Source organism: Petaurus breviceps, unplaced genomic scaffold (assembly GCF_028583685.1).
Source record: "Petaurus breviceps papuanus isolate PSGF00001 unplaced genomic scaffold, PetGlider_PUasm1.0 189, whole genome shotgun sequence".
NCBI classification, from domain to species: Eukaryota; Metazoa; Chordata; class Mammalia; order Diprotodontia; family Petauridae; genus Petaurus; species Petaurus breviceps.
In genome coordinates this window covers 15,059,147-15,073,535 of record NW_027185809.1, presented here as the reverse complement: position 1 = coordinate 15,073,535, position 14,389 = coordinate 15,059,147, and the positions used below count along the sequence as shown (strand labels likewise).

Sequence of the window (14,389 nt, the reverse complement as noted above, 5' to 3'; positions counted from 1 at the left end):
TTTCTCATTGTTCACTCCACCAGCTACAATTCTTCTTTACAACTTGACTAATGTTTAATGTGAAGGTATTTGTAGAACCTATATTTGATTGCATGCCACCATGGGGGGGAGAGGGGGGAGGAGAGGGAAGGGGAGAAAATTTGGAACTCAAGGGATTGTAGAACTGAATGTTGTAAACTAAAAGTAAATATATAATTTTTCAAAAAAAGATTTGGAATTGTTACTGCTTTGCTTAAATAAACTGAATATTCTTTGACCTAGTGAAACTGATTCTCAGTCTTCACCACAAAGAGAACAGAGAAAGAATTAAATTAAAAAAAAAAAAAAGATTCCCGATGGCTTAAGACTAAAAGGGAAGTTGGCTCAAGAAGGATGTAAGACTCTCAAGAATGAAGGAAATCTTGTCATCATGTACTGGTTATAAAGTACATAATCATTTATTTTTTGGTATCCCAAGGACATAGCTTGGTGTTTTGAACACAAAAAGGTACTTTGTAAATAATAAGTTTATGGATTTATGTATGATCCTTTATTTAAATATCTATTTTTGTTAATGAAAAAAAATGTTAAGGAAAAAAATTTTTCTTTTACAACCAACCCCCAAATAACTTTGGAAATAAAATAAATAAAAGACCACTGTGGCTATATAAAGAACTCTAACAGTCACAGATTTTTAAAAGCCGAGTGTAAGAGATGGAAGAGTCACAGAGGATGGGAAAGTCTGGACAGGCTGTGATTTGCATCAAGGAGACAAACATCGATATAGACCGGATCACACATCCACAAGTACCTGATGATTTTAGGTGACAGTACCTTTCTTTTAGCTGTTTTTGTATTCATTCCCATCTTTCATACATGGCTTTTAAAAATCTGAACTTGTACTGCTAAGAAAAGTGACTGAAAGCTTATCTTCTGACCCAGAGATTCCAATGCTAGTCATATAGCAAAAGGAGGCCAATGAGAAAAAGTTTCACATATAAAAAATTATCGATAGCAACATTTTTTGTAGTAGCAAAAAACTGGAAACAAAGATGTGAATGGCTCTCTGGGGAAAGGCGATAGAAGATATATCCTGAAATGAAGGTGATGTAAAAACAAAAGATAACAAAATAATTAAAAAATGAAATCAAATCTGAGCTTGTTAATATGCTTCCTGTGCGGCCATACCATTCTATTTTTTCTTCTTGCCTCTCAAGATGACTAAATAAAACCCTGTGTGAATTGAGGCTTTCAATAAATACCACAGACAAAAAAAATCTGTTAAAAGATGTAACTGAAAGATTACAGAGATCAAGGTCCCAGAGGGGTAGAACTTCCAAAGTTTTATGGACTGTTCTTATACAGTAAGGAGGCAAACAATTCCTTTATTCTGCATGCATTTCTATCAGGGAAACTAATCTTTAGACTAGAATAAAAGTGACTTGACAGGGAATTGAAACTTAAGATAAGGGAGGAAATGGTAAGTCCTCAATTACTCTGTCAGACAGCCCAAAACAACTACATCCCAAGTACTGATAGATTGATATTCTGAAAACTAACGGGCAGTCAAGATTTCAATTTCTAGAAAAAAAAATTAGCAGGCACTATTAGGAGGATAGTTTTTTGAGCACTTAGAAATAAAAACAGCGGGGCGTCTAGGTGGCGCAGTGGGTAGAGCACTGGCCCTGGATTCAGGAGGATCTGAGTTCAAATCTAGACTCAGACACTTGACACACTTACTAGCCGTGTGACTTTGGGCAAGTCACTTAACCCTAACTGCCCTCCAAAAAGGAAAAAAAAAACAGTGATTACAAGTCTTTAGTTCATTAGAAATATGTCCGCACAGCTTTGGAGTCATATATTAATACCTGGGTTCAAATCCCATCTCTGAGATTTCCCCATTGTGGAACCCTGAGAAAACCACTTAACCTATCGGATCTCAGCCTTCTTATCTGTGAAACACGGGTTTTGAACTACTAGACTGCCTTCTCTAAATCTATCAAAGAATTATCATAAACATATATAGACATAGATTTCAAGAAGGCATGTCAGAAACACTGGTTCAGAAGCTGCTTGGAAGACCAGATCCAAAGAACATTGATTAATGAATGGATTTATATTAACCACAACAGTATACTTTGGTGAAATTCTCTAGGGTTCTTTGTTCACTGGACAATTTTGGTCCAATTTTTATCGACTTGGATGATGGTACTTCACTTCTCAAATTGATAGGCAATAAAGCTGGCATGGATAGACAACACGATAGACGATAAGAACTGGGTTGGTGACGGGCTAGAACACTGGGTCATATCTAATAAGATCAAATCTACTGTAGGTAAAGTCTTGTACTAAAGTTCAATTGTACAAATAAAGGACATCAGTTCATATTAAAAAAGACCTGGAGGAAAAAAGTGGTAAGACCATCAATTTAGTATTAAAAAAAAAAAAAGAGGGCATGGAACTGAAGTAGGATCAGAGGGAAACAGACAAGCAGAATAGATTTGGAAACAACATGCTGAAAGTATCATATGCTTATTAAAGTAATAGGATTTACAGTTTTATATACAAGCCTTTTTTTGGTACACAGGGAAAAAGGTTACATTTGTTGGTGTTTTGTTCAGAGTAACAAAAAAATTTATCTTAAAAAAGCTAAAGTTTTTAGTGAAAACTCAAGGTGAGAAGAGTCAACAATAGTTGTCAATTGATTCCTTGTCTCCCCTCAGAAATGTTTCATGTTACCTCTCCTCAAGACTTTCAACACCCCATTCTACTCATCTGATGACTTTCCTCTTACTTGACTAAGAAAATCAATCCATGAACTCCTTCTTCTTCTCTCTATAAATGACCCAGAAGCATCTCAAACAATATATTCAAAGCAGAACAGACACAAACATATATGTGCAGTGCACAAGTATACATATAAATATACACACATGTAATAGATATATATGTATATGTCTGGGAATTGTTTGCATAGAGATGGCATATGGCAGTTAGGTGGTGTATTCCATAGGAAGTCCCGAGTTCAAATATGGTTTCACATGCTTACTAGCCATCTGCCTCAGTATCCTCATCTGTAAAATTGGGACCATAATACCACCTACCTCCCTGGACTGTTATGAGGAACAAATGGGATACTAATTGTAAAGCAGTCATCACAGCGTGCCTGGCACATGGAAAGCACTATGATAAATGTTAGCTATTATTAATGGTATTTTATGTATGTGTATTAACACTCTTTGCATTTATTTTGTACATAAATGTACTCATATTTTTATCTTTAGCATCTAGCACTCATGTATGGCACACAGCATAGAAATGATTGCTGTCTGAACAGTATAATATGACAAAGATATAAATGATATATAAATATATATATATATATATCAATATAAATTGACAGAGGCATGGTACAAAATGTGAGGAACAGCCCAATTTTATTCTTAGTCAGACTCTATCTGCAGCAGTCCCTAGTTCTAAATGCTACATTTTAGGAAGGATATTCATATGTGAACAGCATACAGAATAAGGCAGCCAGAATGGTGAGATAATTTGAAATCCTAGTCCAGGAGAATAGGTTGAAGGAACTAAAGATGTGTTAGCCTAGAGAATAGGGGACAAGAAAGTCATCTTCAATAATCATAACCCTAGAGCTAGAATGAACAGTAGAAGTGATCTATGGGGCAGCTAGGTGGTGCAGTGAATACAGCAACAGTCCTGGAATCAGGAGGACCGAAGCTCAAATTTGGCCTCAGACATTTGAACACACTTACTGTGTGACCTCGGGCAAGTCACTTTAACACCAATTGCCTTGCCTTCCCCTCCCCCCCACAAAGAAGTGATTTAATTCAACCCCCTCATTTTACAGATGAGGAAACTAAAATCCTGGGATTAAGTTAAGTGACCTACTCAAGGTCATAAAGGTAGTGAGCATAAAAGGCAGAATGAACCAAAGTTCTCTAATGCTAAAGCCAGTGTTCTTTCCTTTGTGCCAAATAATCTGATAAGCTTCCATGCTGAAGTAAGATTTGACTTGATTCTCTTGGTTCTAGAAGTAATAGGACTAATTAGTAGAAGCTAATAGCTAAGAAGTAGTAGACTTTGTCAATGGAGAAGCAAAACTTTTAAATAAAAATTCTGTTCAAAAATTTAAATGGTCTGCCTTGGAAGCCAGTAAGTTCCCCATCACTGATAATATTTAAGCTAGGGCTGGTTATCACTTAATTTATGCTTCTGGTGGGAGTTGGACTTGATGACCTTGGAGTCCCCTTCTGACTCTAAAATTCAACAATCATACAACACAATTATCAAAATTGGTATGGGAGCTGGAGTGGTGTAAAGGGTAGAAGGGCACCATCATAGCCTCTTTTAAAACAGCTTGATTATAATATATAGAAAAGCAAGGGAAAAGACTACACGTTAGGCTTAGATGTTCATAAAAAGCTCATGGTAAAAGTGGTAAAAAAACAAACCAACCCAAAACTATAATTCCAGTTTATCAATTCCCAAATTTGAATAGCCGTCATTCTGTTGCCTTTTCCATATATCCAATCCCTGACCTGTCTTCTAGAACAAGGTTCTTAACCTGTGATCTATGAACTTGTTTTAAAAAATATTTTGATTACTGTATTTGAATATGCTTCCTTTAGAAATATATGTATTAGATGGAGTAGAGGCAGCAGCCCAACTAAGTCTCTCAACATTTCCCTCCAACTAACTTTAAAATAACTTCCTAAATTGAATTTTCGAGTGGCAAAGCCAACGAAAGTCAGGGTGAGACATTTTTCTGGCCTAATAAAACTCAGGGAGATCAGAAGTTGTGACATGGGAGGGGAGGCCTTTCCAGAGCACACATACAAGGCAGGTGGCAGCAGCAGCAGCAGCAGCTTTGAGGACTCTCAGTACAGAGATGAAAGGTGGTTGGACAATTGATGAGAAAGAGGCTCCACGAGATTCATTGATGGCACTGGGTACAGTTGTCAATGATTGGCAACTCTATCGTCCATATTTAGCTGCAGGTCCAGTGAGGAGAGGGGTGCTTCTGGCTGATCACAAGGGACAGGGGAAGAGGAGCAGCAGTGCTTGCGGCTACAGGGAAGCAGGGGGTGTTCCTGGGTAAGCAGTGACTATACCTCTCCCCTGATCACACCACCTTGTTAGCACCAAATAACCTGCGGACACAGCAACCCTCGCCAATTCCCTCACCCCTCCCCACCAAGAACTAGTTGTGAAAACAGCAGCAATAAAAAGCCTGAAGCTTGAGGCAATGCCTCCCCACATCTAAGTGAGCAGAGTTCAATGCTAAGAAATAGGTTTGGAAAAATGAGCAATAAAAAGCTATTATGTTGTCAGAGAAGACATAAATTCAGAAGACAACAACAATGTGAAAATGGCTACAAGCAAAACCTCAAAGGAAAAATGCTAATTGTACATTAATCAACAAGAATTTCTGAAGAAAGGGGCAGCTAGGTGGTGCAGTGAATAGAACACCTGCCCTGGAATCAGGAGGACCTGAGTTCAAGTCCAGTAGCCTCAGACACTTAACACACTTACTAGCCATGTGACCTTGGGCAAGTCACTTAATCCAATTGTCCAGCCTTCTCCCTCCAAAAAGCACAAAATAAATAATAAAGTTAAAAGAAAATGTGAAACATCTCATTGGAAAAGCAATTAACCTAGAAAACAGATCAAAGAGAGATCATTTTAGAATTATTGGACTACCAGATGATTCAAAAAAGAGCTTAGACATTGCCCTGATATCTTAGATCCAGGGGGTAAAATAGAAATCTAAAGACTCCATTGATCACCTCCTGAAAGAGGATCCGAAAATGAAAACTTCCAGGAATATCATAGCTAAATTCCAGAGCTCCCAGGTCAAAGAGAAAATATCGCAAGCTCCATAAAGAAACAATTCAACTATTGTGGAGCCACAGTTAGGATCACAGAAGATTTAGTGGCTTTTACACCGAAGAAACAGAGGACTTGGAATATGATATTTCAGAAGGCAAATTTGAGCTAACCTGCCCAACAAAATTAAAAGGGATATTTAATGCAAACAAAGGACTTTGAAGCATTCCTGATGAAAAGACCAGAGATGAACAGAAAATATAACATTCAAACAGAAGCATAAAAAAGTAAACATGACAGAGAAATCCTAAGGGGCTCAATAAAGTGAAATTGTTTATATTCCTATGAGGAAAGATGGTTCATGTAACGCCTAAGAACTTTATCATCATTAAGGTGGTTAAAAGTAGTTTACATAGATACAGTCTATTAGGTTTGGATGATCTTTAAAAAAATGAAGGGGTAAGAAAGAGGGATGAACTAGAAAGGGGAAAATTTCCTCACAGAAAAGAGGCACACAAGGAAGAGATTTTACAGTGGGGAAAGGGAGGTGGTGGGCAATGCCTGAACCTCACTCTCATTAGAACTGGTTCAAAAAGAGAAGACTGCAGATACACACACGCTCTCTCTCTCTTTCTCAGTTGGGTATAGAAACCTATTTTTACCCATTAGAGAAATATAAGTAGAAAGAGATAAGGGGAGAAGGGAACGATAAAAGACTGAAGGCTGATTAAGGGAGGCATTGGTTATAAGCAAGATAAGACTTTTGAGAAGCAACAAGATAAAAAAAAAAGAGAAAGAAGAAGAAAGGGAAGAAAATGAGATAGAGGTAAATACAAAGTAATTGTGAATGAGATTGGGATGACCTGACCCATAAAATGGAAGTAGACAGCAGAACAGATCAGAAACCAGGATCCAGCAATATATTATTTATAAAAGACACACTTGAAACAAAAAGACACACACAGAATTAAAATTAAGACTTAAAGCAGAATCTAATACACTTCAGCTGAAGTAAAAAAAAAAAAAAGGCAGGGGTAAGCAATCATGATGTCAGAACACAGCAAAAATAAAAGCAGACCCAATTAAAAGAAAGAAATCAGGGAAACTTCATTTTAATTAAAATTTACTGTAAGCAATGAGGTCATATAAAAATTTTTATAATAAGTTTCTCTGATAAGGGCCTCATTTCTGAAATACATAGAGTAATGAGTCAGTCATAAAAATAAAAGTCATTCCCCAATTGATCAGTAGTTATAGGATATGAACGGGTCGTTTTCAGAAAAAATCAGTTATTTATTGTCATATAAAAAATGTTCTAAATCACTTTGAGAAACACATTAAAACAACTCTGAAGTAGTTAAACTGCATAACTTCTGACCCAATAATACTATTACTAGCTATATATCCCAAAGAGATTAAAGAAAAAGTACCTATACATATAAAAATATTCACATCAGCTCTTTTTGTGGTGTAAAGAATTGGAAATAGAGGAGATGTTTATCAAGTGGGGAATAGCTGAGTAAGTTGTGGAATATGATTGTGACAGAGTACTATTGTACTATAAAAAATGATGAGGGGAGTGTTTTCAGAAAAACCTGAGAAGGCTTTTATGAACTGATACAAAGTAAAGGAAGAAGAATCATTGTGTACAATAACAGTAATAGCAATGATATGATGATGATGAACTATGAAAGACTTGGTTTAACTGATTAATATCAGGATCCAAAGGACTCATGATGAAAAAAGTGCTTATCCACTACCAGAAAGAGAACTGATGAACTCTGAATGTAAACTGAAGTACAATTTTCTCATTTTTTTTGGGGGGGGGGAAATGGGGCAATATGGCTAACACAGAAGTATGCTTTGCATGATTTGACATGTATAACTGATACCATATTGCTTGCCTTCTCAGTGGGAGGGAGGGCACAGGAAGGAAGGAGAGAATTTGGAACTCAAAATTTTAAAAGAAGGTTAAAAATAGATTAAAAAAAAAAAGAAGGGAGAGTTTGGACGAAAAGGTAATGAGTTCAGTTTTGGATCTGCTGAATTAAAGATGTCTTACAGGACATCCAGTTCAAGATGTCCAAGAGGCAGTTCCAGATGTGAGAATGGAGGACAGAAAAGAGTTTAGGGTTGGACAAACAGATCTAAGAATCATCTGCATAAAAACGATAGCTGAACTGATGGGAACTGATGAAAGAGTTCAAACGAAGAAGGAAAGAGGGCCCAGGATAGACACAGATGGTAGGCACAAAGGGGTGACACTCATAGATAGTGGGCATGAAATGAATAAAGACTCAGCAAAAGGGAGAAAGGAAGAGTAGTCAGAAGGAGAACCAGAAGAGAACAATATCATGAAAAGTAAGTGGGAAGCACATTATGAAAAAGGGAATAAGTATTTAAGTGTCTATTATGTCAAGTTCCTTGACCCCAACAGAGGAAAGTCATTCTGGTCCTCTTTAGAGAAGGAAGGACAACAACCAACCAAGTAAGTACTAAGCACTGTGCAAACTACTTTACAAATATCTCAAGAGAGGAGGGTGTCAAAGAGAGGAAGGTGAATTATAGTGCCAAAGGCTACAGAAAGGTCAAGAAGGATAGTGACTGAGAAAAGACCATTGGATCTGGCAATTAAGAGATCATTAATACATTTGGAAAGTGGTGTTTAAAAAAAGAAAAATGTATTTTTTTTTGGAGGGCAATTGGGGTTAAGCAACTTGCCCAAGGTCACATGGCTGGTAAGTGTGTCAAGTGTCTGAGATAGTATTTGAACTCAGGTCCTCCTGACTCCAGGGCTGGTGCTCTATTCACTGTGCCACCTAGCCACCCCAAGAGAAATGTATTTATATTTATTTTATGCATTTAAAAACATAATTTGAGGAATTCATAGGCTTTATCAGACTTGCAAAGGGGAGCCCAATACAAGAAAGGTTAAGAGTCCTTGGTCTAAGGGAAAGAAAATATGTCTATACGTCCAATGGAAATCAGGGTGGAGAAGTCAACAATTCCTCAAACTTGCCAAATGGCGATTTTTTTTCCTTTCACAATATAAAATCAGTATGAAGAAAACAGTATATAAATCTTATAGATAAAGATAATTAGGGACATGTGACTATTCTCAGTCTCTGCAGGGTTTTATAGGAATCAAACATTTTTTTTTTCTTCTTAACACCCAACAATGTTCTTTCATTACCATCATTCAGCCATGGAAAGCAAGGGTCATCCTCCATAGACTGAATTAATACATGTGAGAAATCAAGGTATCATTCAAGGTTACCCAACATCTTTCCAAATTTCAAACTAGTTCATTCTCCCAGGTATTATGTATGTGCACAGATTTATGTACACATATGTACATACAAACATGTACACATACATGTTTTTATGTTCATGCCTATTATACCTTACGATTCAGGCATTCTTATTTTTATGCTAAAAGTTAAAATGGTAAGCTTGATGGCTACAAAATTGTCAAGCAGTCAAATTACTCATCTTCCATTATATTTTTCAAACTTACCCATAGAGGTAGTAAAAAAATGATAGCAGGTAAAAGGCTAATTTGCACCATCCTTCTTTCTGACAGTATGCTAGAATATCTGCATTCATGATGGTTGTAGGATCATAAAGTCCTGGTCCACTCATCACTGGTCTACTCATATACCTGTAATGAATATATTTTATTAGCCACTCAGAAAAGAAGGTAAACTTTTATATAAGGGTTTTCTTCCTCTCAAAATCAAGAAAGATGAAGCAGGAAATCACATGTTTCTAATTCCATATCACAATTAAATAATGAAAGATCTATAATAATTTCAGTAGCAAAACTGAACCCTAAAACACAGTAAATGTAAACAATTTGTTGAACAAATCACCTTTAGTGCCAAATGCTTTCAGAAATCCAATAAAAAGGTGAATAATTAAACGAGAGACAGTAATGTCATTTTAATGTGTCCAGATAAAGCTATGAAAAATTATACAAATTAGGAATTGCTCTTGCATATCTCAGTTCTTATTACTGCAATAAAATACTGAATGGCCAGGTAGCTATCCTTTTTGTCATCAGTTTCTAAAAAAAAATTTTTTTTTTAGTTTTAAATGCTACATATAAAGTATGTTATATGTTATATACAAAGTTATATATGCCCACCTGTATGATTATTAAAATTAGTGTTAATTTGTAAGTTTTAAATTTGGGCTAATGTAATTATAATGAAAAAAAGGCATATTAGAAGTTTATCTAAATATTACCTCCAAATATGATATGCCAAGAGCGGCATATTGAGACCCAGCGTAAGCCACTCTGCTGCACAGAGAAACATGACACAGAAGAAAGCATGGATGAGATATTCTGGAAGTACAAGCTGGAGGAAAAATAATGATCAGTTATCTGTCTGAAAGGTTAAAGTTAATATTAAACGAAGCTCATTATAAATAATGTAAGAAACAAATGTCAATTAAGAGCTATTTTTCAGAATCAAGAATGAAAAGGGGCTCTGTTCAGGATTTTATGTCTAGACTGACCTTTCCTCCAACAGCAGGATTTCTATGCAGACAGAAAAGACAGAGCCTGCACTGCTCTGAGGAAGAAACCCAGAAATTTCACAACATAGGGCACGCCGACTGCAGCTATTCTAAGTTGTTGGGCATGTGACTTCACCTGGAGAGGAATTTCCTCTTCCAAAGCTGATTAGCCCCTTCTCAGCCACTTACAATCCTAGAAAAGTCCTGAAAGAACTCAGGTGTTCCTGACTAGGAAGACAGTTCCTTATCCATTACATTATGCTGCTTTTCCTCACATACAATGTATATAATTATTCAGTACAAATAGACAAGTTCACTGGTACACAGAACTCTTTGGTGAGGGAACCCTTTCTAACCAATGCTGATTAAGAGAGCTGCCTAGAGGTTAAGGGACTTGTCCAGGGTCACAGGGCTAGTATGAGTCAGAGGCCTGACCCAACCCCACAGCTCCTTGGCTTCGAGCCTAGCCTTCTGTCCACAAACCTACACTGTACCTCTATTACAATATAATGATGTTCAGGTGTGGGGAGGGGACTCATAATTCTAATTAAATAGATGGTAGTAAAAGTGACCATCCATAATTTTTAGAATTTTACATTACTACTTAAAAAACAATTATTATGTACTTTACTTTCTACAACTATACATGACATAAAATAGAAAAATGAGATATTTAGCCACATGCAACATAAAAGAAAATATTTCACAAAACCAAAGCTTCCCTGAATAGTTTAAATGTTAGAATTCTTAAGTTTTTAAATAAAAGTTTAAAATGCTATGTGTACAAACCATATAACCACAATATTATATTCTCTATGCAATGATCAGCCAATAATTTCTGCACAATGTTAAGGATGTCAATATGAACAAATGCAAACAAGCTTTCTGCAATGTAGGAGGGAAATTAATTATATTTTTTGGTATTTCTAGTAAGTTCATTTTTGAGGTACCACCTGAGAAGTTACAGATAATAAGACTGAGAATTTCAGATTAATGAAAGCAAAGCACACAAGGACAAAGATTGTTAATAGAATTTCATTAGAACATTTAATATAAATTAATGTGAAATTTTACTTGGCACATCCAAGAAAATGTGAATCATGTAAACCTTAAAGTATTATGGAAAATATATGCATGTATAAGTGACTTATGTAAATACCTGAATGAGGTAAAAAACATGATTTTTTCATTAAATATTTTAGTAATATAATGATTTTATTTCTATTTTATTTATTTTTGCTTTTTGGAGAGGGGAAGGTAGGGCAGTTGGGGTTAAGTGACTTGCTCAAGGTCACATGGCTAGTTTTGTGTTAAGTGTCTAAGGCTGGATTTGAACTCGGGTCCTCCTGACTCCAGAGCCTGTGCTCTATTCACTGCACCACCTAGCCACCCCTCCTCACCTCTTTATGACTTAGTTCAAGGACTCCTTCTATAGAAGTCTTTCTTAATTCCAACTGTCAGTGCCCTCCCTATGCTGTCTTTATTCTGGAGTCTAGAGATTATTTTACTTTTTGTCTTTCTGGACTCATCCCCTAGCATATAGTAGGCAATTAATATGCTTTAATGACGACTGGGCATACCAAAATTGTCTTTATAAAAGACCTTTGCTATAAAAATATTTTAAGACTGCACTACATCTAAGATGGCGTTCTAAGACCTCAAAAGGTTGACCTGTATTCCTCTAACTCAGAACTGAAAGGATTTTAATAACAACAAAAACCAACTCATAGTTATTATCCTGCTTATTATTCTTTCCATGATTCAATTAAGGTTAGTCTACAGATAACAGTATACTCATTAAATAAACCTGTCAACTATTTAAACATGTATCTTCAAGTTAACACCTGTGGATAATACCCAAATAAATAAATACTTTTAAACCTGACTTCTAAAAATATGACTAGCCAAGCATTTTCATAGAACTTCTCCTTTAATAAATCAAGGGCTTCTATAACTTTATTTTAAATCCAAAATATGTATCTCATAAAGCTATATTAGTGATACTAGTTAAAACTTAATTCTAGGGGCAGCCAGGTAGCACAGCAAGTAAGAGCACCGGCCCCAGTGTTGGGATGACCTGGGGATCGAATAGGGGCTCAGATACTCAGCACCACACCCAGAAATAACTGGCCGTGTAACCTTGAGCAAGTTACTTGACCCCGATTGCTTTAAAAAAACAAACAAACAACTTAATTCTAACAAGCCCATTTTAATAATTCTTTTTCTAGAGGGTTAGAACACTATCAAAATACTGTCCCAAATGTTTAAAACTTATATTTAGTTACAAGGATGATAAATATAGACTGGGAACTGCGGTTCTATCATGAAACCCAATTCTCCCCATAAAAGTCTAAAATGCATTTTTATAGATCTGTCTTAGAAAACTGTACTTTCAAATAATTTTTTGTGATATTTCTTTAAGAACTACAATTTTAAAAAGTACTCTTCAAAATTACTTCATGCAAATATAATTTAAAATGATAGAAGATCTAACTTAAACATGCATAATAAATTGTCCTTTGTTAAAGTTTATACAAAGGCAAAAAGATGTATCATTTTCTTCCCCCATACTTTGGCAGAAGTAACTTTCAAAACAAATTTTAAATAGGGAAAACTGTTAGATGCACAGCTATTATGTCGACAATCACTTTATTTTGTAGTAGGTGCATCAAAATAACCCTTCTTCCATTTCCTCACTGCAACATTAGTATATCCCAAGTACATGCTTCTTTTTTCTAAACCTGAGAACTTTTCTTTCTATTAAGAAAAACAGAAAAAACAAGACACATCTAAACAGAATGTCACTATTTAAATATCAAGCAAGAAGGCGTCAAGTAAATACTTAAAAAAAATTATGCATGTGAAAAAGGACAGACTCTGCAGTATCAAATTGTTACTGTCAAACACTGAAATTTCTTATTTTTCTGACAGCAGGAACTTGAACAATTTCATAGTCCAAACTCTAGTGTTTCCTAGTGAGCAGGTCAATCCTTCTTGTTCTAACTCTAATTGGACCCAGCCAAAAGAGCGATCATTTAAATAATACCTACTGTGAAGATTAAATGGAAAATCATAACAAAGTACTTTCCTTAAAACTACTTGGTAATAAGCACTTTTTAAAGTACTCCTTCCTGGAAAGCCTATGAACCTCTGAGATAACATTTCCTTAGTTCCTAATCAAAAAGATGTAATCAAGTCTGCTACAGACTAATCCATCTAAAAGAGTAATAAATTCAGTACTCCTAAGCACTGACAAACTTCCATTTAAGGTACATCTATTTAGAAATCACAATAGAGGATTTATATATCAAGAAAACTAAAAGAAATTCCCATTACACCTATGAGGCATAGGCCCTGAGAACAGTATGAAATTCCAGGATATTCAGAAGGGGAGGAACAGGAAGTTGAAAGGTATAATAGGTTAATTTTACTTTGCAGATTCTGTTGTATATGACAGCACACTTACAAGGGACCATAACCTCAGACTATTATGACAAGCTATTACTACTGTGGTTACTTTAATCAAAATTTCTAGAATTCCCCAAATCAAAAACTAACAAAATTTGTCAAATAACCTAAATATTGTTGTAGCCATAGCACAGGAAAATTACGCGCATAAGCATGTAACAGTTTTCCCCATTTGATCAGCAAACATTTGCACACAAAACAAAAAATTTTGAAATTACAAACCTGAACAGGAATGAAAGAACACCCCAAACAAAACATTTACATAAATACAATGTTCCTAACCCTCCCCCACAAAATGAAGGTGGCATTAAAACATTAAACTAAAAAGCAGTACACACCTTTAATGCAATTTTGACTCTTTTAATCTTTTTGACCTTTTCAACTGTCTTTGTGCCGACAATGTAAAAAGCAGATTGGGAGAATGTTAGTATGACAGCTGACAAGATCACCAGCAGATTAATAAGTCAGAATATTCAAGCATGAAAGGAAAAAAATAACTTTCAAAAGTCTACCTATTTAAAAAAAACACACAGGTGCTACTTAGATTAATAATGGCCATTTATAATTATATCAA

General features: G+C 35.5%; 1 protein-coding gene across 1 annotated transcript in view; it reads right to left on the bottom strand.

Annotated features, from left to right (window-relative positions):
- LOC138164281 (protein cornichon homolog 1) overlaps positions 1 to 14,389 on the bottom strand; it is a 37,104-nt gene that overhangs the window by 6,740 nt on the left and 15,975 nt on the right. The window contains exons 3-4 of the mRNA XM_069091963.1: positions 10,075 to 10,187; positions 9,344 to 9,487 (exon numbers count right to left, since the gene is read on the bottom strand). Of these exons, the coding sequence (XP_068948064.1) occupies positions 9,344 to 9,487; positions 10,075 to 10,187 (257 nt within the window). The remainder of the gene's footprint in view (positions 1 to 9,343; positions 9,488 to 10,074; positions 10,188 to 14,389) is intronic.